At 36.9% G+C, this 25,361-nt stretch overlaps 1 protein-coding gene across 5 annotated transcripts in view; it reads left to right on the top strand.

Moving 5' to 3' along the window:
* The first annotated feature begins 263 nt into the window (after nucleotides 1–263).
* The window catches only part of LOC145781854 (uncharacterized), a 40,612-nt gene continuing 15,514 nt past the window's right edge, over nucleotides 264–25,361 (top strand). The window contains exons 1-14 of one of the 5 annotated variants that reach the window (XR_014290795.1): nucleotides 264–598; nucleotides 13,014–13,072; nucleotides 13,374–13,440; nucleotides 13,713–14,783; nucleotides 15,197–15,481; nucleotides 15,716–16,010; nucleotides 16,533–16,596; nucleotides 16,952–17,077; nucleotides 17,585–17,695; nucleotides 18,052–18,135; nucleotides 18,384–18,581; nucleotides 18,983–19,187; nucleotides 19,495–19,617; nucleotides 19,833–20,092. Coding sequence is in view for 4 of the 5 variants with exons in the window: in XM_082593534.1 (XP_082449660.1) it covers nucleotides 295–598; nucleotides 13,014–13,072; nucleotides 13,374–13,440; nucleotides 13,713–14,783; nucleotides 15,197–15,481; nucleotides 15,716–16,010; nucleotides 16,533–16,596; nucleotides 16,952–17,077; nucleotides 17,585–17,695; nucleotides 18,052–18,135; nucleotides 18,384–18,581; nucleotides 18,983–19,187; nucleotides 19,495–19,617; nucleotides 19,833–19,990 (3,150 nt within the window). In the remaining variant the exon portion in view is untranslated. Of the gene's footprint in view, nucleotides 599–5,931; nucleotides 6,036–9,138; nucleotides 9,246–9,930; nucleotides 10,030–13,013; nucleotides 13,073–13,373; nucleotides 13,441–13,712; nucleotides 14,784–15,196; nucleotides 15,482–15,715; nucleotides 16,011–16,532; nucleotides 16,597–16,951; nucleotides 17,078–17,584; nucleotides 17,696–18,051; nucleotides 18,136–18,383; nucleotides 18,582–18,982; nucleotides 19,188–19,494; nucleotides 19,618–19,832; nucleotides 20,937–25,361 lie in introns of those variants that run through there. The other 4 variants (XM_082593534.1, XM_082593535.1, XM_082593537.1 and 1 more) reach the window with 4 other exon arrangements.

Raw genomic sequence — 25,361 nt, 5'->3', positions numbered from 1 at the left:
GTATTTCTGACCTTCTCATATAACTTTGATGTTGCCTGCAACCAGTTGTGTTATTTCAATATTCTTTGCAAATCCTTCTGGACAAACACCCCCAAGGAAAAAAATGAGCTTCCATTTACCATAAAGGCAAAGCCATGGTAATGGCATTTTGTTCTTCAACACAAGACAGAAAGCACGTGTGTGAGAAAAAAGGGCAAAGTGATTACTTAAGTGTACTGGAGCGGTAATTGTTCTGTAGTCATTGAGTAGTTGGGATAAATTATGTCACGCAGAAAGCAGCAAAAGCCTCAACAAATGAATGGCATCATGAGCGTAGAGAAATTCTCCGATGCGTTTCAACTCAACGATAGAATCATGCAGGTGGGAAATGCGCTACAGAAACAAGACTCAAGTCAGAATCACAACAACCTTGTTGTCAGGGGCTCTATGACTCTGGCCAATCTTCCTGTGGATGATACTTTCAAGTTTCTCCCCGAATCTCTTGGTGTTGTGGTCAATGGAGTCGACAAAGAAAATTTGGTCGATACTGAAAGTTTATTGGAACAAACGAGAGTTATAAAAAAAGATGAAGTGACATCAAAGAGCGACAGACGATCTGGTAAGAAAATTTAATCAAAAGTTAATTTTTTTATCTTTTATAATTCTGCTGTGAACCTTAGTTATAGTTTTAGACGTTGGTTTGTGTTTACGAAGTACAAAAACAAATGATATGGAATTTGCTTGAATGCGGTTTTGTGTTTTTCTGTTAATGTTGTGATAAACTTAGAACTCTTAAATCTGATTACATTACTCGGCTTCGTATGCCTATGGTTCAAAGCACAGAAAAGCAAAACTTAGCCAGCTCTTGCAGTTGTGAAAACTCAAATGAATTGCAGCAATTTGGATAGAAGTTGGTAACAAAACAATAGTAGTAACAATGTAACAGACAGCCCTTCCTCTGCTGGGCGCCAATTGTTGTTAAAGCTTGATCACAAATTTGATGATGGTAGCTCGAGTCTGTATTATTGTGCAATTATGTGTGTCTGTGTTGTGCCTTTTTAAATTGGATCAACGTCAATGCAAAAAGAACTATTTCACATTTGCAGACGTAAATTCAATGCAAAAATGACATTTAATGACCGAAAAAAGTGATAAATTTTGTAAAGGTATGATCGGTTTTCTTATAAAATTATGTGTGTGCGCCTTGGCTTGCTCGCACGTGATTGAAAAGTTTGATTTGTTTTTTTTTTGCCTGGAAGCATTCACTCCCCTTCCAAGTTAGCAACATTCGTCTTTTTTATGTTGATTCGATGTGTACACATTTTGCAAGTTGGGTAAATCCGGAATTGAGCACTTGTGCCAATAGATTTCACAACCACAAAAGTCCTGACTTTTACATTGATGTTTTAATTCTGGCTAAAAGGGTGCAAAGATTGACTACACCAGAGACAGTTTGTGAAACTATATCTAATGTCTCCTGTAATCTTGTTTGAATAACCCAATTATCTAACAGTAGTCCTAGTTACTTTTAGAGAGTTAAACCATGAAATGTTAATACAAACCTTCGGGAAATTTTGAAAGAAACTTGAACTGTCTAAAACTAAACCACAGTGACTTAAAATTCTATTGTTTTGTGCTCTGCAGAGCGATAGCTGTTAAATTTGAAGAAACTAATTTATAATTTTGGTAGGACCAATGCTGCGCAATATCGGTCACCACAAAACAAATTATAAAATATTCATAAACACTTTCAAATTGTCCAAGCAATTTTATTCACCTCAACAAAAGCCCTATTACGTCGTTTCTGCCAGTTTTCCTTGTTTTGTCAACCGCAATCTTGTCAAATATGTTTTAGGAAGACTACACAGATATATTTTGTTTTTGCTTTGAGGCTTAACTCGAAAGACAAAATACCCAACATGACAAACAGCTTTTTTTATTTTTGTAAAGGATTCGTTAAAAGATTAAAAGCAAATGAGTTTTAAAGTAGCCTAGATTTGATAGCACAAGCAACAACTTTCAATTATTTTCTGATGAAAATAGTATTGGACAAACTTGAGTGAAGGCAGTAGGAGGAAGCTATATGCCCTGACAAGCTAGATTTAAAAATCTGGCCTGTTCAGATTTTACTCCAAAACTCAAAAGGTTGTTCAATACATTTTTGTTCGAAATGTAACAAAGCGCAGCTTTTCATAGTAAAAAGAATTTGAAACAAAATTAAGATCTAGAAACTTTGCTTTTACAAGACAAAAAATATTTAGGAATTTGTGCATTAACACTAGTAGCCTTTGTCCGAACGATCGTTCATTGTTTGAAAATCATTGCATAAAACCACGCACATAAAATCAAAGGGTGCTACCTGGGATTTGCAACTTGCAAGCTTTCGTTTTCGCATGGCCTATTTTTGTTAATATAGTCCTAAAAATACGTTTAGATTCTAACGATGGCAGTTGGCTGATTTTTATTTGTCTATTTAACGCAAACGTTAACTATGTCTGTAGGTGAACAAAACAGAATTTTCTTAGACGTTTGGTCAGAACTTGCCTTGTCCGACAGTCATTTATGATCTAAAATTTTAGCAAAAGCAATACGTTCTCTTCACTCCCTGTCAAATTTAGCAAAATTTCGCCAATGTAAAAACGCTGATGCCCATTTCATCAGTGGAGCTTCAACTTCTGTTTAGTCATATGCGTCAAATGGCTGATTGCTTGAGTGATTCACAGCGAAGTAGCACAAACGGTCAATGAGAAGATTGCATCAATTTTGTCACAAAATCTTTCATTATTAACCCTATTGGGTGGATCAGTGATAGTGATTAATAGCAGTGAAATTTTTCTTTATGGAAACTTGTCAGAGCACTTTTATTATATCCTGCTGTGTTGGAGCAATAAAATATGCGGAGACACTGCCATGACTTGAATGTTGAAAGTGAAATATGGATAGGCCTACTTTGTATAAATTTGACATAACACAACACATAATAGCGTATAAAAAGCTGTTGTTGGAAATAAAAATATTCTTTTTTTGCTGTGAACAAAAGAAAGTTTGAGAATTTATCCTCATGGGGGACATGGAAGTAGCAGGTGACCTTTATGATTATAAATTCCTCTTTGGCAGCTTGAGATAGTTTTAAGCCTGTCCACACTATGTATTAATATGCCAGAATTTTTTTCAATATCGCAAAAACAAATCAACTTATTTGCTTTGAAGGTAATATTTTTAGTTAAGACAATGTTTAAACGCAAATAGCCTATCTTGATTTGTTTTTCAAGAATTAATTCAAAATGTTCTAATTGTTTTCTTTACAAAGGTAGGCTAACAAACGTTACCCTGTGTTTTGAAAGTGGAAACGTGCCTTCGCAAGAGGAGAAAAACAGCGGGGGGTTTGAGAGGTCTCCCCCACCAAACAAAAATGAAAAATGACACTTAATTTGGTGCATTCTGAACGTATTTTCAGCTCTAAATTGTAATGAAAAGTTAAGATAAAACTTTTGCGGTTTGCATTTTAGAAGGTTGGATTTTTTTGCGAGCCAGATGTCGTCGTCAAAAGAACCATATATGGCTCGCGAGCCATAGGTTCCCGACCTCAGTGTAAGTTATGTTTTAAACGAATATTAAAACTGTGTTGGTGTTGTACGGACGGTGGAAAACGACCTTGTCTACTTTAGAAAGATGGTTTGGTCGACAAAATCGTGATTTGCAAGAAAATTTTCGAAGGTTGCAAATCCACATGTCTCGGTTTGCACCGCATTTAATCTAAACAAGAGAGCCTGCATTGTCAGCTTTCGGCCTTCAAAAATGTTTCCCCAACCTCCGCAGTCTCTCAGGAAGCTTTTTTAAACGTAAATTTAATTTTTTCAGTTGCTTTAGTTTAAATTAAGAAAGAATTTATGGTCATAAACTTTTTCAGTGTTTGGAAAAATTTACATTCATCGTTTTAGCAAAGATTGGGCTGAACAACTCTGCTAAAACGATGAATGTAAGCTAAATTTGGACTGATTGGGCTGATTTGGGTAAGATTGGGCTGAACAACTCTTCAGATTTAAAAAAAGAGTAGTTGGGCCCAATAGATTATGCTGACAATGCAGTAGTGAATGTAGAAAAAAGTTGGAAAAAAAATAAAGGAGATGTGGAAGGCTTGTCCCCAGGCAATTTTGGCAAATATAATCTTGTTTTGGTCACTTTTTAGGAGCAATAATGTTTCATCAAGACACACCCTTGATAGGCTATGTAGCCAAATTTATCAAATAAAATTAGATTGGAGTAAAAGGCTTGGTTAAAAATTTAAGTTAGCTTAGCCTACCATTTAAAAAGAAGTCATTCACGATCACAAAAGGATTTCAATAATTTCTTTCTTGAAAGTTTATAGGCTATAGCGTAGTGTGGTGTAGCCTTTCAGCAGTCTAGACTAGAGAACTTCGAAAATCTATCTGAGGTGTCCTGACTTTCGTTTCACTCATAGCATTTTCACGACACATTTAACTTCATAACCTATCTCGATTAACAATGAAACTTGTCAACTTAATTGTTAATTAACTAGGCTATTTGAATACGCAGTGCTTACTTCGGAATATTACATATTATTTTTGTGAGCTTTTGTGGGACACAAACAACTTTACTCCCTTAATCCTGTTGAAACTATGCATGCCTAATTTTACCGGCTCGGTGAATAAAATGTGGTTAAGCGAGCGGGAAAATTTTACAAAGTGGAAAAGATTACGTATTATATTACCGGTACATGTAAAATTACAAGCCGAAAACGCTGTATGAACGAAATATGAGTGGGCCCCTAGACAGACATGGGCCCCAGTCAGGAGTTTGGAAAGCAGTAAATACGCCTTGCATGATATTAAACTATAGAATATCTAGCTTCTGTAGCAGATTTTTTAAACGGTCAAAAAATATTTAACAGACTAAAATGAGTGGACCTCTAATCAGCCGTGCCCCCACCTCCCTCGGCCGGGGGGGGTGGTTAACACGGTCCTGTCCAGTGGTAACTATGCTACTTCTAAAAGAAATTGCAATACAAGGTTCTTTCTGCAGAAGTTGAAACAATATTGCAACTTCTGCGTATCAACAATGTTGAAAAATTTGGATTATGAGTTAAATTAAATGTTAAAAATTTCATGGAAACAAAAGATCACTAACGATGAAGTACTCTCCAAATTCAATTCAAGCAAAATGCTCTTAAAAACAGTCAAAAGAAGATAAATTGAAGTATTTCGGACACACAATAAGGCAAAATTCATTACAAAGATCATTAATAGAAGGGAAGATAAACGGTAAAAGAAGTAAAGGCAGACCAAGAATGATTTGGACAACAAACATCACAAAATGGACAAAATTAACTTATGAATGTGCAGTACGCACAGCTCATGGTCGAGAACAATGGCGCATTGTATCCAACCCTCCATACGAGGAAGGAACAAAATGATGATGATGAGTAAAAATTTTATGTAATTGTTACATCACAATAAATATTTCAACATATTAATACTCAAAAACAGAGGGAAAAATCATGATGCGTAAAACTCGTGTTGCGTGCAAGGTATGAAGGTATGAACCGTATGATCAGTTAAATGCAAAACGTTGTCTGAACAAGGCAGGGAAATGTGAAAGTTGTTGTAGCTAGAAACAAGGGTGTTTAAAGATAGTCTTAACTTTATTCAGACGGTTTTGTTTGTACATGTAGCCTACTGCTTTTATAGGTCTTAATTTTTTTAGCAGATAAATATAAAAGAAAGTAGTATGCTAACTTTTCTAGCTGCAGGTCCTTGCTGTCTGATTTTGGTTTCAGTGTTTGGCTACAGGAGTGTCCAAAGCATAGCATGTGCGCCCAACGTGGCGCACAAAATATTTGTTTATGAAACGCATCCTCTTGATACCCATTGGCCCCAAACTAAAAGCTAAAGTTTGGTAGCCTACACTGTTGAGTGTTGATTCTTTTTTGACAGGCTACTACAGAACAGTTCAATAATAATCAATTCTGCAACTAGGGAAAATCCAATTGTGAAGAAGGCAAAGCAATAAACAAAAAATTGAGGCTGTGTAGCGAGGTAACGCCTAGAACATCACACGGCCAGGGCGAAAGAGAAAATTGAATTGAGTCCTGTCTTTGTCATGAGTTACCATGGGGGGTAGACAGGTTATACCTGAGACTGGTATATAAGTCCCCCCACCCCCCTTGGTAACTCATGACAAAGACAGGACTCAATTCAATTTTCTCTTTTGCCCTGGCCGTGTGATGTTCTAGTTTTTTCCGTGTAGCGGTCCCGAAGTTAGAGTTGCCAAACGAATTAATAATGCTGATAATTATAGAAAAATTACTGCCAGCTACATTGAGAATAGTACAGATTTCAAACTTTCTGTGTTACTTAAGTGCATGATGATTGGTTTTAAAATTGGGCAATGGGCATCCCTGTTATTGTTAGACTCAGGAGTGTTAATATGGGGTATTTTTGGACCCGGGGAAACTCGACCCGAAACTTTTCTTGGGAGCCCAAAAATCTAAAAAAAAACACGACGTATGCTTTTAGAAGTGTGTTACTGTTATGCTGTTACGACGGCCAGGGGGTAAGTGCCTAAAATCTCTTCTCAACGGCCCTGGTCAAGGCTGAGATGCTTAAAATTTGCTCTAAAAATTGAATTACATGACGTCCTCACACTAAACTAAAAGGTTTAGCAGTCTTAGTGCAGTGCATGGTTTATCTCGAATCGTTCATTTTGAATTATGTCAGTATTTTGAGTAATTATCTGACTATCGTCGGTGTAGCTCCGTAGCCTATTAATGTAAGATAACAGTGATTGTTTATTATGGAAAATCACCAATAAATTACTTAAATGTTGTTGATATATCTGACTTGCGGTAGCTTTCCTTCTGCTGTGATCGAAACATGTAGCCTAAGTAAGTTTCAAATTTAGATTGGCATGTAGGCAAGGTGTTTGAGTTGGACAACCTAAATTAAAACATTGCGCTGCTAAACTAGGGAAAGTCCAGTTGGATGGATGATCCTTTATTTTTGTTTGGATGCGAAACGAAAACGTACTGTGTGCAATGTGCATCCAATGAAGTGCTCACGGCAAATTAAAACTCAGTTAAAAGGTTAATCAAAATTCATCGCAGTTTAAGTAAAACTACAAAACTACACTCACGCATGGTAAAAATAGTAAACCACTGTTTTTGTTTTAATTAGGTTATACGGTCTGCAAGACAGCTTTTTCAGTCCATCTTTGAAAAAAAAAAAAAAAAAATTGTGTTCACGACATAGCATCTTTGTCTATGCCGAAAACCTTAACGTGAAAAGCGAATGTCTAATAATTAATTTCCTTACGTGGTTACAAGACAATGTTTTAGTACTTTTTTAGCCAACCTAGCAATTGATATAGCCTAATACGGTCTATTAGGTGCCCGCAATCAAATACTTTTTCGTCTATTCAGGTATGAAATAGTATACCCCTGAGATCCGATTGAATCAGTGATGCACTCCACAATATTACATCATTTTTTATTCTACCATTCGATATTGTCAACGACAATAAAAGGTTGAATAAAGTTAACTTTCCATTTGGTTAATTGATCGCTAACTATATGCTTGACGCACGTCTGTCCACAGGTGGAAGACGGCAGACAGTTTCTGTCAATAGCCGACATGTAACTTAATCGCTGTAACATCTTTACAACGACCCACGATACTGGAAATGGGTATTGGTATTAGGTTGTTAAAATTAAGGGAATACTTTGATGTACTTGATTGACTATTTAGCAGCGGCTGTCGAAGCATGTTTTAGAAATTTGGACGTCTTACAGTATTTTAAATGACAATACAAATAAATAACGACGGATTTAATACCCTGTATCAAAAATGTCATGGTGTTATGGTTTATGGAAAATTTTGATGCTTTTTGGAGTTTGTAAGAATTTTCAGAATTTATTTCACGTTTTTGCACAACGTTAAGCAGGTCTAAAGCGATTGAATCTTGCAACAATAACAAAACTTGTAGTAACGATACCGCTGGGTCTGACAATATTCAAAATGAGGTCCTGTCACAAAATCATCACAAATTAATATACATACTAAGCTGAGACTAAAACTGTCCTAAAATTACGGAAAAAGAGTTTGGTGAAAAATGTTGCAGAAATCTTTCATGTACAGCACGAAAAACGACTTTACAGTAGGCTAATTGAGATCATACGGAGTAATAAGAGTTACATTAATGACTAATGTCCATTGTCCAACAGTAACTGAAGTCTTCACCGACGTAACACTGCTATTCTTTCAACATGTTGCATAAATTTTGGTAGCTTTCAAGCTGAGTTATTTTCCATCACTGTCTAAATGTCTGGATTCTACAGTTTTGAACAGATAAGCTTCAAAAAATTTATATTTAAAAGGCATAAAATGTGTCATCATTTGTTTACTGGTTGAATAGAACTCAAAGGTGTCATATTGTAGATACTCGGCTTTTGGTCACCTTTTTTCGGTCAGCTTTATTTGCTTGGCCCAGATTCTCCATTGTGTGTCGAAATTTTTGAGTTATCTGATCAATGTTGGAAGGCTTTCGCCACTAGCTCGGTAGACTTCAAGATTTACAGAATTTTATATTGCTTCACCATTAATGAACAATGCGAAATTGCAGATTAATCGCAGTTTGCAAGAAACTCAATCTATTGTAAAGTAAAGTAACAAATAGATGAGTAGTCGTTGTTAGACTAATTAGTCCTTTTAGTCGAAAGGATTAAAATCTTGACATTCTTTTGAAATAATAATAGAGCGTTGAATTAACGTTATAAGACGCTCTACTAGCGTTCAGAAGAAGTAATTTGTTGCTCAAATATTCTCAACAAATTATTACAATTGCCACCTATGCGCTCATCAAAGGTGTTAAATCTTTGTTCATTATTTCACCAATGCTCTATTGACCTAGAAATGGTTAGTTGCGGTTTGATTGCTGGCGGGAACATGGCGAGGGCCTTTTGTTCGAATTAAGAAAAAAGATGACCACATCACAAAACTGTCTTAATATCGAAAAAGGCACATGTGACTTTTTAGATTTTTTATTTGCTATTAAATTTTATAAATGCATTGGTAACTTGTAGTTGCTTTCTCATTGCAGTTTCAGTTTCATATCAGTAAGTCGTCTGCTCTAGCTGAAGTTTTTCCTAGTTATAGTGAAGTATACTTTTACTCAGAACAGACATTTGAACATCACCCAAGTCTTGTTAGTATTTTCAAAGATATTTTGTGGTTGAATACATTATATCAGAGGTAAGTGAAGGTTTATTTATGAGATTTTGTTAGTGGCTGTCAAGATCTTGACTGGCAAAATCAGCGCTTTATGCGTTGATTCAACGTCCAGATCTGTCGAATGGTAACAAAAGACGATTTGTGTCTCCATGGACCAATTGGCTTTGCCTTACTTATTGTTTACTTTATGGAAACATAGTCTCATATAAACGTGGGCTCCGAAAAAGAGGAATTCGGTAGCCCACTTTCTAGCATAATATTGTAAATGAAAAACGAGTCGTTTTTTATTTAGTATTGAGTTGGGCCCTTTTTAATTACATAAATGAAACTTCACCAATTCAGCAATAAATTTATGTCAATGTTTTTCATTTTTCTTTAAAATGTAGGCCTAAAAGTGTAAACTGCGTTACCGTTAAAACTAAAGCCACGCAAAAAGCCTTAAAATACAAAAAAAAAATGGCACAAATTTGTAAATTGCGACAAAATATGGAAGTCATTTGGACAAGTACTTAAAATATTATTGAACTGTAATTCATTAGGTGAAATAGCACTAGTGCACATTTTTAAGCACCTCACACATGCACTGGAAGATAAAAACTTCGTTAAGTTTTCAACGCGAATTGAGTTGCTCAGCATGTACGATTCTATGCTTGCTGGAGTGGCAGATCTAAGGACACGTGGTCATGTAATCTCCAAAAACCGTAAAAAACATTTTTTTCAATTTTTTTTGCTACCGTCGCTGAATCACATTAATATACCGATGGCATTGGACAGGCGTGTTTTAAATGAACAACATATTTAAGGGGTAAGTATTTGTACCTGTGTTAAGAAATATTTCGAACTAAACGTACTGCTAACTTGATCACAATAAGTTGACAACCAAATCACGTATTTCACGTGCTAATTCACATAAGGTGAAGTGGGCCTGTAATGTTCAAAATTTACTGCGTAAAACGTGAAAATTGCAGTTCAGTTCAGACTAAAGTTTATCGGTTTAAAAGTCTTGACAAAGTAAATAGTCACGCTACCTACGACGGTGTTTTTGTGCTCTAGTTTATTGTGTGTCCGAGTGAATTTAATTGAGCGACTTTCTCAATTTCTTTGATTCGTATGTTGTGATGAGACGTATAAGATGATATACGACACGTTGGTTATATTTCGTCCTAAGTTTAAAAGAGTAAAAACAAACAGATAAATACGCATGAAAACTACAGTTGGGGACTAATTTTTTCCGATTGGTGGAATTTTTCTTAGAAGGACAGGGTAGTCACAGTGATTGGTTTGCTGTTCCTATTTGCTACATTGCGGACATGCAAGAGACGTTCTCATGCCCAAAATTGTCAGAAAAAAATATTATAAACACGACTGATATACCTTGATGGAAACACAATACATCGGTGACTGACTAACGCAACGGAAGCTATGCCTTTAGAAATTAAGTATTGGGTAGGCTTCGGAAGTTTTGTCGACATAACCATTCAACTTTTTTAAAAGTCGAGCTTTCGTACATCTTTATTTTTGTTGGTAGGTCACAATTTGCTCACCTTTAGTGGGCCTAATTGCAACATTCGCGCATAAGCAGACCAAAGCATTAGACTGCGATTTCTGCGAGTTGTGTGGACACGAATTTTGTCAATGGTTATTCAATCAAACCATACAGTTCAACAATTAAGAGCAACCACGAAAATAAGCGACTATGACATCCAGGGCCGTTTTAACCGCCCTACGTACCCCAAAGCTGGAGAGGCACGACTGATAAGGTGCTCACACGGCTCTGGTGACATTTACCATTGGTCATGCGGCGTAACGATGCATGATGTTCAGTTGTTTAAAGCCGTTTCAACAGCTTTTAAAAGCGTAGTTGAATAATTGTTGTGGACAGCTGGGTCGGCTTTTATCATATACTGTGTTTTATCACTTGAAAAGTTGCTAATAGAGTGTCACTGCAGTCTTACTATTCTTTTTCGGCTATGATACTTGCAGCGCATAAAATATAACAGCCGTGCCAATCACGTGATCATCACGTGGCGTTGTTTCCAAAATGGGCCTTCAAACGTTAAAACGATTTCATATTCTTGATCGAATTGCTTTCGGCTAATGCACTATTTAGTTTTCGTAATTTTAAATTTTTACTGTTGCTTCTTTTTGAATAAAGTTGTTCACGAGGCTACGAATTTTGACATTATTGTTTTCTTTTAGTGGTTGTGTAAATGCATAGTTAACGAATTCTTGTAAAAGCTCCATGAACGCAAATACCTGGCATAAAGAGCAGAGCATATCGGTTTGGTATTACATATTTTTGTTAATATATCTCGAGGTTTTCTGCCTACAAACATATCCGACCAAGTGTGCTTGCATGCTTCAGATCTTTGAAATAAACTATTTATATTTTTGTTACAGTTTCCCTGTTCATTTGCCTGCTAACAAGCCTATATCGCGTATTCTAGCTGGTAGGCTACTTTCAGGGGCGCCGGAACGATTTTTGACTGGGAGGAGGCAAGATTATAAAAAAAGGGCACTTTTGTTGCTGAAAGGCCAATTATTTATAAAGTTTTAAGATAAGATATAGCGATAATGCTCATCTATCAGCTCATCATCGAGTAATGATACAAGTGTCCGGTATACAAAGAAGGGCATCATGCTATGTTTTAATGATGCAACCTACTGTGTTGCAGAATTTGTGCTGTGAATTTTATTTTGAGGCTAAAAGGCATCCGCCCCCCCCCCCCTGCTTCCGGCGCCCCTGGCTACTTTCTTTATAACCAAACATAATATACAATAAGATTACACAAATACTGTATACATATAGCAAGGAAAAAGCAGTGAGGTATAAAATGCCGAAGTACTGCGCTATAACAACGTTCTTCTCGAAAACGTTTACGAAAGTGCTTTTTGTTTTGGGAAACTCTGCATGGATTCAAAATCAATCTAACTTGTGGGGTTTCAGTCAACAGCTTTGATATCGCTGAGTTTGCATTTTCTTTGAGATTTCAAATGGTCAATGTTTTCAATTGAAACCTTGCAAAATATTCAAAGCAAATTTGTGTTAACATATCCGTGTGAAAACTTCCTCGAATATATCTTACTGCAGTGTTCCCAAAGTTAAATCTGTAATTTGATATTTAAGCTTTTTTTCACAATCGACGAAGCGATTTCTGAACAATACGTCAGTGCGCATGCATTGCATCAACAACTTCCTCGCTTGAATATTCTTAAAAAAATATTTCTCTTAGTCGAAGTAATCTGAGCTGACCTACTGCGAGACGAAAGGTGGTCATCTGACAGCGTACATTTTGCGTGCAGTCAGCGTCAAAGGGCATTGCGATAATGTGTTATCATATGCAGTAACAGGCACAGAGATGTTCCAGGGGTTTCGCCACCATCACCTGTTGAATAGAGTGCCCAATAAACATACGTAGAACTTCTCTATTTTAAAGTTATTTAAACTTGTGCATTAAGTGTGAAGTGTGAAATGAAGTCTTCTTCCCAAACAAAAACGGTTAGAATGCGTTTTTGTATGAAAATCTGCTTCAGGGTTTGCAAGTGTAGTTAAGGGCTGGCATTTTAGTTTCGGACTTCGCCCGAAATAAGATCGTAATCAAAGTTTTCTACATTAATGAAAGTACAGTAATTGGGTGAATGGATTAGAGGGATGAATCCTTTTCGAACTAAACATAAAGCCGACGCGAAAGGCCAAACCTCACTTTTAACTCTACTTGAAAAAAAAACTGTAAAGAATAGTGGTACCCTAGTAGGCCTACGTCTTTCATTTCTACTTTTTGTTTTTAGAAGTCAACGACAAGAAAGATAAATACTCCGAGCAACTGAAAGAAGAAATGATCACGGAGGTAAACTTTACGTAGACTACGCTTGATTTTTTTTCCTTTGAATTAAAACGGGATGCAAGAAACATTCATCTGCCAAACTATAATTTGCTTAACTTTCCCACGTAGCCTCCTGTTGGTAGAAGTAGATTAATTTTGACCTACCTTACCTGTTCATAAGTACGGTTGCCATATGGCTTAGTGACTTGATGACAATGCTGTCTTCAGAAAAATTCTCATTTTTTTCGCTCAAGCTGGCTCAAGTTGTTAATTTCGTGCAATGTTTCTTAACACAAGCGCTCAATTAAAGTTCCACATTTTTCAGGGTACATCTAAGGAAGCCAAAGTGGATCCAGGCAATAAGACCTCGGAGTTTGACAATGGCTTAAAAGGTATGTTAGACAAATTTTCAAACAAATTTAGTAACCCTAATAACTTTGTTTATATTATTTTCAACAATACTCTTATCACGTAATCTGCTGAAATCGATTTTGAATGAAAATAGGGCATGTCCAGTAAAATCAGGCCGTTATAAGGGGCTACAAACTACTTTTGATAAGGCCGTATTGTTGACACAAAGTATAAGAGAACCAGGTTATCACATGTAAAAATAATTCAGCAAGTTGTGCGTTCGTAAATTAAAAATTACATCTAACTCACGCAGATCGCACCGATGTCACCGAAAGTCTTTCGTCTACCTCTGCAAGCTCACTTGCGAAGGGCGCTGCACGTTCTTCGTCGCTGGAAGAAAATGACAACTCACGGCCTTCTAGCATCGACAGCTGGGATGATGATGGAAATCTATATATCCATGAAGATTTTGACAATGCTTCAAAAAACGGGGATCTTGTGAGTTCTAACTCTGACCTGAGCACGACCGCAAAGAAAGAGCAGGACAGCTCTGTTCAACTCATTCGGAACACATGTTATGACAAACGTAATAATAACAATCAAGTCATCAATGGAGCAAAAGATTCTAATGAAGTTGAAATATCTGTCGACTCTGAATTTCGAGCTTACACTAAAAGCAACGGCGTTTCAATGAACAATCAGATTATGAGCTTGCTTAAAGATTTGGAAGTGATGCAGCAGAATAGCAGAAAACAAGATGAACGTCTTGCTTACCTCACACACCACGTTAACTTGTTAACGCAGTGTGTTTTGAATAGCAACGGAAACGAAAGCTACCTTGACATACCATCGCCTTTGGGAGTGAATTTGGCGGCATTGTCAGCAATGGCTTGGAAGGGACGTCTTAACGGAACTACGTCAGCACCTTCACCACCCATTAGAGGCGGAAAGCTGTCGCCAACTTTGCTTGCATCTTGCCCGAAGAAAGTCGAGACTCACAATCGCGATAATGAAGCACCGCCATTTTTATTTCAACAACGATTACGAGAACACTACGCCGCTTCGCAAAACGAACGCAGCGCAAGAGGCCCATCTTTAGCGGACCAAATGACAGCTTTGCTTCAAGCTCGTCTTTCCAACACGACAGGAGGACCTGGTGATGGTGAAAGAGGCGTCAACTCTCCAGCCATGCATCTTCAAAATGGATTTCGTCCAACTGATATGATGACAGCAGAAAAACCACTTGAAGATGTGGCTGGCTTAAAAAAACATGATCGACCTGTTGAAGCTGAGGGCCCACCGCTTTTGAAGAATCAATGCAAGAATTGTGGAAAAATTTTGAGTTGTCAAAGTTCTCTCAAGTTACATTATCGTACTCATACAGGTACGTGATATGTTACGTTTGAACTCTGAAGACTTATTTCGCCAAAAATCTGCTCTTTTGTTGATATGGTTTGCTATTTTTTCTGATTCTTAAACTCCGCACTACTGTTCTGTTGTCTTTTTTTTGTTATAGTCTGATTGTCTCCACTTTACAAGGAACCAGATCTTAAAAGCCCGTAACCTGAGTTCATGAAAAATTACTTCTGTTTCAAAATTCATGGAAACGAGTTTTGTTTAAGAGAAACTAACTGTTGTATGAAGAGGAATAATTATGTTAGAAGCTACACAAAGCGCCGTTTTAAATAACAAAAGTCTTAGTTCTTTCGATAAGCAGTGGATTTGACAAACCGTCGTAATACTGAGCAAGCCAGAATTTACCTTGTTTTTTTTTTATCTATTACTCTATTTTCTTAGGAGAGCGACCGTACCAGTGCGATGCATGCTCGAGAGCTTTCACAACTCGCGGAAATCTTAGAACGCATTACAGCAGCGTCCATCACCTCGAACTGCCTCCTGCTTCTGCGTCTACCACACGTCGCCGCAATATTTCTTCCAAGCCGAACCAAGCAAGTAATTGGATACAATGCAATCTTTGTGGCTGCAGAGTTGAAAACCAAGCCGCACTAGCGCAACACATGCAAATACACATAATCTCCAATCAAAGACATGCCATTCCAAACGAATTGACCTCCCATCCAGGTATGTAGGCTGTAGACTAGTATTAAAGTTTTACTCATTGATATATTAACGTAACGTAGGGGGAAAATATCACATGACGCATTTTTCAACAGGTCAAAATTTTTAATGTTCTACGATTATTATACGACGTTTCCTTTATCGATATTTTGTGGGGTTTTAGCTTATTCAAATAGAATACACAATGATTCTCGTGCTGATTTTAAATCTCAATACGCTCAATTTTTTTCGTTACAGGTCAAATTAATGGGACAAATGCTTCCAGCCCTGTTCCACAATATGCAAATATCCAGTCTATTAATCCTGCACAACATTCTCCAAAAGCTGCAAAGGATGAACCTCCGCTTTCAAGTCACACCAACAAGTGGAAAAAAGACCCTGAAAACGCAGAGACGGCTCTCGATTTGACAAAAGGACTTTCTGAAGTAGCCTCTTCAAACGCAGCCATCTCAAATGATGAAAATACACCAAGCTTCACTGAAGAATCGCGAAAAAGGGATGACTCCAGTATGGACACAGAGGAATCGGAAAGGTGGCTTTAGTTTTGTTATTGGTGTGGTGTAGCTTCAAAGTAGATTGCACAGTACTTAAATTTTGATTTCGGGGATTTTGTAAAAGAATTTATGCAACTGGACACCCGTCCTGTCGTTAGCCTCTCATAAGGAAGACCATGGCAAAGGGATCTCTAGGCGGATTCATTCGAGTAACAAATTGGTATCATGGCAACGGTTTGATTGACAATCAGAGTTGCCTTCTAGTCCTTGGCGTATTATCTCTGCCGGGATAACGAATACCACGTTGGTCTATCCGAAATTGAAATCAGAGCTTACATTCTCCTAAGTTGCGGTAGTATTATCTTTTTTTTCTATCTTTTTCGATTTTCAATCAGGATCTGGTCAATTCGCCGCGGAGATGATGGCGTGCCCGGCCGTGTATCCCCAGCTTGGAGGGATAATTCCCGTATGACCTTTAATTCGTGTAGTGTTTGCACTTGTCTTCATTGATAACGTCCAGTAATTCCCCATGCATTTTAATTTTGTATTTTTTTTTTCAGATTACAACGCAATCTAGCTTTGCAGAATTTTCTGGGACAAAACGGTCAAATTAACTCAAATGAAGTAAGAGATCTTGCTCGTAATTTAGAAAAAGTGTTTGTGGTTATTTGTCCTTCCTCAACTTGCACTTTCGTGGCCTATTCTATTAAGAAAGTTGATTGCTTTGTTCGTTGAAGTTTTACCGGCAATTTTACAAGCGTCAAGTGTAATCACTCCATATACGTGTTCTAAACAACTAATGATGGAAGCAGATTGAAATTCGAAATGGTCACACCTCGCAATCCAGGTCTATTATCATAGAATTGTCTTTGGCTATTTTAGAATATATCTATAAACAACACGTATTTACGTAAAGATCTGATGCACAAAGTATGTTGGTAAATTTTTTTGTTTTGACAATTTTTAACTTATTTGACAGAATTCTGGTCCAATTTCTTTTTTCGGCCAAGTTCCACATCCGTATAACTTAGAAGAACCTTTACCCCACAAAAGCTTTCCTCAAGCTTTCTTCAATGCATCTGAAGAGAAAACGCGCTCTCTCAAGGTATGATGCATTTAAAGAATCACGTTTAAGATTATGTTACGTTTAATACTTCTGATCCTGGGATTGAGATGGCGTAGCGGATAAGGCGCTCGCTTTCCAATCCTGGTACGACTCCCGGCTTAAGCAGTTTGTTGAGAAAGGCTAACCTTTGCCCAGGGTTTACTAGATTCGATTGGGTGGGCGTAGTTACTCAAGAAAAGGCGGTCGGCAGAAAGGAACTTGGCCATCCTACTCTCGTTAGTGCCGAAGACTTAGAATATTGAAAACCTTATCTTGTCATCCCCGATGCTTCTATTTAAGTATAGGATCCACTTTTATCTACCTGTCAGGGAAAATTTACAGTTGGATAATCGAGATATCGAATTTGTTTAAATTAAAGTAAAGTCGACTTTTAAAAAGTAGCTGAACAGAATGCAAGAAAAAGTAAAGCATAAAAACTGTGTTACGAATACGGAATGCTAAACAGAATAAACCAACGTCTTTGTGAGAATTAATGCTGTATTTTAGCGTCCTTTTGAAGACCAGAACGACGGTGAAATGCAGCAAGTCAAAAGACCATTTCAACAGCACTGGTGCGACATCTGCCAGAAAAACTTTTCGTCTGCCAGCGCTTTGCAGGTTAGCAATGAATAGGCTATTTGGATTGGATAGGTCATTTTTTGCTGTCTTGAGATATTTAAAATTTTATAAATTTACAACTAGATTTCTAATGCGTGCAAGGATGTATTTATAATTTTTAGACAACTGTAACGATAGAGCCAATGTATGCAATTACTGAAAACTTCACCACTGCAACTCGTGTCCAGTGTCCACTTATTCCTTGTGGTTTATGGCTGTGTTCATTCATTATTGATTTTTAGTGTTATGTATTAGGTGACTATATTAACATTAGCGCTACGTATTAGGTGTCTAAGCTGTGGTGATTGCAGTTCAGTAAATAGGATTTCATCAACGATAAAATGTTTTGTATACAGATTCACACCCGTATTCATACTGGAGAAAAACCGTTTGATTGTGAAATATGTGGGAAAAAATTTACAACTAGAGGAAATTTAAAGGTTTGTGGAATAGGCTGCCCCCAACAGCTATATTTTAATTGTATGTTTTGCTTAGTTGCAATAAAAAATCGCCTTTTGTTGTTTTCATTGAGTGAAAATAGGTATAATGGTTACTCCAAATATTTTATGTACGGTAGTCCTTTTCTTTTGCTTACAATTTCTTCATAGCAAACGACATTTTCCATCCTTCTGGTTGTCATTTCTATTGTGTACAGTTGCAATGTGACCTAACATGCAATAACCCTTAGGTTCATATGAACACACACAATGGTGGACCTGGAGGCCTCAGACGTGTTCAGCTCGGTTCAATGGAGAATTTGGTTGCTCAAAATCGATTGAGTGATCCCACTAATTCTGTCGGCGAATCTGTGGACTTGCAACATCCTCTGCCTAAGCACATGGCTGCAAAAGTTCAAGGGTTAAATGCAGCAGCCAGTTTATATCAAGTAAGTTGGAATTCTTAGTCAGAAAACTTCTTTAAACATTTTTCCGTAATCAATGATTTGTTTTTAGTTGGGATAAACATTACTAGTCCTAATGTTAGAAGTTGTAGCTTGCAAAAAAAAGGTAGTCCAAGTGAGGTTCGGGCAAAAAAAATTTTTAATGTCAACAGCATCATATTCCTTACATTGAGGGTTGGAGGAAATGCGCCATTGTTCACTATCATTTCGTCCCACACTTTCATATTTTAATTTCATTTATTTAGAGATATTTGTTTACCAAAGTTTTCTTGGTTTGCCATTGTTTTACCATTTTCAATTATGATCTTGGTAAGAAATCTTGCTGTAATGTGTGTTCGAAAATCCACACAGTCTTTTATGATGAGTAAACAAAAACCTTTTCACAGCATTACGCAGCAGTTGCAATGGCTGCAAATCAAAATCGGCTTCTAGCTGGACACGCTCAGTCCAATGGACTCACCAATTCCGCGGTGTATCCTCCACCTGCTGCGGGCTACTTCGGTCGATCAGCCATGCTTGCGCCGTTTTACGCGAAGCAACAGGAACTGCAACACAACACCATGACCTTCGATAGAGACCAAGGGGTTGAAGGTGCGTGCAGTAACTTAAGCTGTTAGACTACATTGCGATGCTTTGTATCGAAGAAAAGCGATTATACAATGTCGATGTAGCCTACTTTCTACAGTAAGCACATGAGGCATAGGCAAGGTTAAGCAAATGTATAGTGATTTAGTTTGGCCATTGCCCAACGTAAGTCTCCGAAGTCTGAACTTTTTGTAATCTGACATTTCTCATCGAACAAAGTAGCCCAATAGCACTTTTCCTAACAACAAACTAAATGCTTTCTGTGTAAGTTGATTTGACAGTTTCATTTGGTAATGATCCTATTTTGCAACAGGGCTGTTATCCAGGCCGAGTTCCGAAAACGTCAGCGACGGTTTTTTGGCAACAAATGCGCTTCACTCTTCTCAGGAACAACAAAGTCCAGAAAACGGAAGTGTGAATGCCTTCTTGGATAAAGGTAAAACTTGCATGGAAGGACACATTAGATAAGAGAAACTTTAGTTGGAAAATTATTTTATCTAGCCTACCCCGCGCCGGTCCTCGAACAGTAGTGCGTTGCTTAAATTAAGTGTTGAACCATCCTTTCTTGGCGTTTCTTAGTTCGCAGAGCAATGTGTTCCACTGTTCCTGCTGATTCTTGGGTTTCGTTTTGACAAACGTTGTCTTATTTAGAAAAGAATGTATCGGATGATTGCGATAAAGATACGACACACAAGCTTCCTTCGCCTGAAGGTTCAAACGCTCCCACTGCGATTGATGAACATGAACAGCCAGATGCTCAAGAAGGAAAAATGAATGCCATGGAATCAATACGAGCTGAGGACAACTAAATTTTCAAAATGACAGCCCCGCTAAAGCAAGGGCATTTTTTGAAGTGACTGCGTTCTGAGCCACAGCGGGACAATTATGCTGAAAATGCAGTTTCATTACAAGTGAGCAGTATGTGAAGCAACCATGTCATACAGATTAATAAACTGGAACATTTTTGGTTAATAAATACGCGAATCTGCTTAAAGTGAACAGCAGAGACCTCTCAGCGAAAACTTTCGAAGGTTGTGTTTGGAATATAAGCGTGTAGCCTAAAATTTTGTTTTTTTCAATTTTGTATCGTTTTGTTGCAAAAGTGCTGCTTGTGCACAGTTTGCAGTTCAGTTGAAGACTCAGTGTATTATCTTACCACTATTGATGTCACACCGATCCATCGTCTACTTCAACGTCGCTTTCAAATTCCTCTGTTTATCTTTTAAATGCAGAGAGTGAAGAAGTAGGAATGCAGAAATAAAAACAAAAGATGTAGCCTACAAGACGCATTGCATGGCAAACATCCGTAAAACCAAAAACGACCGATTGCTTCCGATATCTAGTTTTTGCACTGCATAAATTCTGCAGTGACAATTCCTTACGCTAACTTACCACATTAATTTTTTCGAGTAACTTATAAAGTTATACTTTAGAAGCAAAAACTGAGAATTTCAATTGCGCTGAGGTATATATTGTCTTGTGCAGCTATGCGATGTATAATCCGATGCACATGTGTCTGTGGTGGAGATTTCTTGTCAATGTGTTTTGAATGGTATTTTGACTAACGTAGCATCACTCGACGTGATTGGCAGACTTGCGACGTTGGTTTAAAGGCCTTTTTTTTGCAAAAATATCCAAGTGCTGTGGTAAAAACAATGCCTACAAGATGATCAGTAGACCTACGTTTTGCCAATGTATTGGAAATTATTTTTAAAGCCGCGATTTTGACGTGAAATAAAAGCAAAGTTTCTTTGATTGTGTGTCTAGGGTGGGAGCGCAATTTGAAATTTGGAACCCAAAATGTTCCAGGGGCACAGGAAGTGAAAGAAAGTGCAGCATATTTTTCTACAATATTTTTTATTAGCGGTATGTTGTTACAGGGGCGTGTCGGCTGCTCTGTCTGGAAACGACCTGTAAATGATAAGTTACAAATGACGTGCGTCGTCAACAGTAGAGCTAGAGCGCATATTGCACGTTTTCCTCGGAAAAGTTTTTACTTGTTATTCTAGTTTTTACTCGTTTAAAGGCACGGTCGATCAACCTGGCGAAAAAAATGTAAATACGGTTGCAACACGACACAGTTCCTTTGCAGCGAAACGTTTGTTCTTTGGTTCCACCTTGCGATCAAAAGAAAATAAAGCATGTATTGAAAATCATGTTCACTTAGCAAAAGTAACAACTTTGTTTCTTTGAAACTACTGTTACGGACAATATCTGTACAAATCAAACGCCACATAAAACCGTTCAGGTCTACTGAATCTTGGCGTCTGACGTATGGAATATTACTAAAAAATAAGCAAAGATTGCATCACCTTTGTCACACCTGTTAAAACATTACATCATCGTTAAATCTTGAATTACGAGATATGATGTAAGCCAAATTCAACAGGTGCTTGAATAGCTTCATAATGCTTATCATTATTACGTCACAGAAGATGGTTACGTGCGCTTGGAATATTGCAATCTATTCTCTCATTCTTAAAATTGATTGAAAAGTTGGTTGATTCGCTTGAAAAGTTGGTCGCATATTAAAACGGTTTTGCTTAGTGCTTTACCAACTAGACGAAATTTCCGTCTTTATCTCAGTAATTTGTATTGTAGTGACAAGTTTTAGACCACCGTCATTCTGGCAGAATAATTTTGCGCGATCCGCCTAAAAAAATGATCCGTAAAAAATTGCGCGGTAAACAATGCGATGAAAGCAGCAACATTCGGAAGCTGATAAAATCACTTCTCCTTACCACATCAAAGCAAATGTTATATTTTTTCCATAGCCAAAAGAACAGTGAACACAGAAATTTAAATAAAAAACTCGACTTGCCAAAGATAAAGCAACTGCAATTGCGAAAAGTTAGACAAAAAATCGTATCTATTAAGACTGCGATATGGGATATGGCAAGAAAAGTAAGCATCACAAAAACGACTATAAAAATACTTTCCCGAAATATTTTTCGGAATTTTATTTTTGAATCGTGTTCAGAATTAAATTTCCTTTTCAGGGATGGCAAGCTCGTGGTGGGGCAGACGAAGGAAACGCGAGCAGAATGGTTTAAAAATGGGGTAAATGTCTTACAAATTTAAAAATAAATAGAGAATTTAACGTTTATAGACGCCTTCAATTAGGCGCCTATAAAAATATTTTCCCGAAATATTTTTCGGAATTTTATTTTTGAATCGTGTTCAGAATTAAATTTCCTTACCAGGGGTGGCAAGCTCGTGGTGGGGCAGACGAAGGAAACGCGAGCAGAATGGTTTAAAAATGGGGGAAATGTCTTACAAATTTAAAAATAAATAGAGTTTTTAACGTATATACACGCCTTCAATTAAGCGTCTATAAAAATATTTTCCCGAAATATTTTTCGAAATTTTATTTTTGAATCGTGTTCAGAATTAAATTTCCTTTCCAGGGATGGCAAGCTCGTGGTGGGGCAGACAAAGGAAACGCGAGCAGAATGGTTTAAAAATGGTGTAAATGTCTTACGTATTTAAAAATAAATAGAGAATTTAACGTATATAAACGCCTTCAATTAGGCGCCTATAAAAATATTTTCCCGAAATATTTTTCGGAATTTTATTTTTGAATCGTGTTCAGAATTAAATTTCCTTTCCAGGGATGGCAGGCTCGTGGTGGGGCAGACGAAGGAAACGCGAGCAGAATGGTTTAAAAATGGGGGAAATGTCTTACAAATTTAAAAATAAATAGAGTTTTTAACGTATATACACGCCTTCAATTAAGCGTCTATAAAAATATTTTCCCGAAATATTTTTCGGAATTTTATTTTTGAATCGTGTTCAGAATTAAATTTCCTTTCCAGGGATGGCAAGCTCGTGGTGGGGCAGACGAATGAAACGCGAGCAGAATGGTTTAAAAATGGGGTAAATGTCTTACGTATTTAAAAATAAATAGAGAATTTAACGTTTATAAACGCCTTCAATTAGGCGCCTATAAAAATATTTTCCCGAAATATTTTTCGGAATTTTATTTTTGAATCGTGTTCAGAATTAAATTTCCTTTCCAGGGATGGCAAGCTCGTGGTGGGGCAGACGAAGGAAACGCGAGCAGAATGGTTTAAAAATGGTGGGAATGTCTTACGTATTTAAAATTAAATAGAGAATTTAACGTTTATACACGCCTTCAATTAGGCGGCTATAAAAATATTTTCCCGAAATATTTTTTGGAATTTTATTTTTGAATCGTGTTCAGAATTAAATTTCCTTTCCAGGGATGGCAAGCTCGTGGTGGGGCAGACGAAGGAAACGCGAGCAGAATGGTTTAAAAATGGTGGGAATGTCTTACGTATTTAAAAATAAATAGAGATTTTAACGTTTATACACGCCTTCAATTAGGCGCCTATAAAAATATTTTCCCGAAATATTTTTCGGAATTTTATTTTTGAATCGTGTTCAGAATTAAATTTGTTTTCCAGGGATGGCAAACTCGTGGTGGGGCAGACGAAGGAAACGCGAGCAGAATGGTTTAAAAATGGGGGAAATGTCTTACGTATTTAAAAATAAATAGAGAATTTAACGTTTATAGATGCCTTAAATTAGGTGTCTATAAAAATATTTTCCCGAAAAATTTTTCGGAATTTTATTTTTGAATCGTGTTCAGAATTAAATTTCCTTTCCAGGGATGGCAAACTCGTGGTGGGGCAGACGAAGGAAACGCGAGCAAAATGGTTTAAAAATGGGGGAAATGTCTTACGTATTTAAAAATAAATAGAGAATTTAACGTTTATAAACGCCTTCAATTAGGCGCCTATAAAAATATTTTCCCGAAATATTTTTCGGAATTTTATTTTTGAATCGTGTTCAGAATTAAATTTCCTTTCCAGGGATGGCAAGCTCGTGGTGCGGCAGACGAATGAAACGCGAGCAGAATGGTTTAAAAATGGGGTAAATGTCTTACGAATTTAAAAATAAATAGAGAATTTAACGTTTTTAGACGCCTTCAATTAAGCGTCTATAAAAATATTTTCCCGAAATATTTTTCGAAATTTTATTTTTGAATCGTGTTTAGAATTAAATTTCCTTTCCAGGGATGGCAAGCTCGTGGTGGGGCAGACGAAGGAAACGCGAGCAGAATGGTTTAAAAATGGGGGAAATGTCTTACGTATTTAAAAATAAATAGAGAATTTAACGTATATAAACGCCTTCAATTAGGCGCCTATAAAAATATTTTTCGGAATTTTATTTTTGAATCGTGTTCAGAATTAAATTTCCTTTCCAGGGATGGCAAGCTCGTGGTGCGGCAGACGAAGGAAACGCAAGCAGAATGGTTTAAAAATGGGGTAAATGTCTTACGAATTTAAAAATAAATAGAGAATTTAACGTTTTTAGACGCCTTCAATTAAGCGTCTATAAAAATATTTTCCCGAAATATTTTTCGGAATTTTATTTTTGAATCGTGTTCAGAATTAAATTTCCTTTCCAGGGATGGCAAGCTCGTGGTTGAGCAGACGAAGGAAACGCGAGCAGAATGGTTTAAAAATTGAAAAAATGTCCTACGTATTTAAAAATAAATAGAGATTTTAACGTTTATAGACGCCTTCAATTAGGCGCCTATAAAAATATTTTCCCGAAATATTTTTCGGAATTTTATTTTTGAATCGTGTTCAGAATTAAATTTCCTTTCCAAGGGTGGCAATTTCGTGGTGAGGCAGACGAAGGAAACGCGAGCAGAATGGTTTAAAAATGGGGGAAATGTCTTACAAATTTAAAAATAAATAGAGATTTTAACGTTTATAGACGCCTTCAATTAGGCGCCTATAAAAATATTTTCCCGAAATATTTTTCGGAATTTTATTTTTGAATCGTGTTCAGAATTAAATTTCCTTTCCAGGGGTGTCAATTTCGTGGTGGGGCAGACGAAGGAAACGCGAGCAGAATGGTTTAAAAATGGAGTAAATGTCTTACAAATTTAAAAATAAATAGAGATTTTAACGTTTATAGATGTCTTCAATTAGGTGTCTATAAAAATATTTTCCCGAAATATTTTTCGGAATTTTATTTTTGAATCGTGTTTAGAATTAAATTTGTTTTTCAGGGGTGTCAATTTCGTGGTGGGGCAGACAAAGGAAACGCGAGCAGAATGGTTTAAAAATGGGGTAAGTGTCTTACAAATTTAAAAATAAATAGAGATTTTAACGTTTTGACAAGCCTTCAATTAAGCGTTTATAA

This window comes from Aplidium turbinatum, chromosome 13 (assembly GCF_918807975.1).
Source record: "Aplidium turbinatum chromosome 13, kaAplTurb1.1, whole genome shotgun sequence".
Lineage (NCBI taxonomy): Eukaryota > Metazoa > Chordata > Ascidiacea > Aplousobranchia > Polyclinidae > Aplidium > Aplidium turbinatum.
This window is presented reverse-complemented; position numbering and strand designations above follow the sequence as displayed.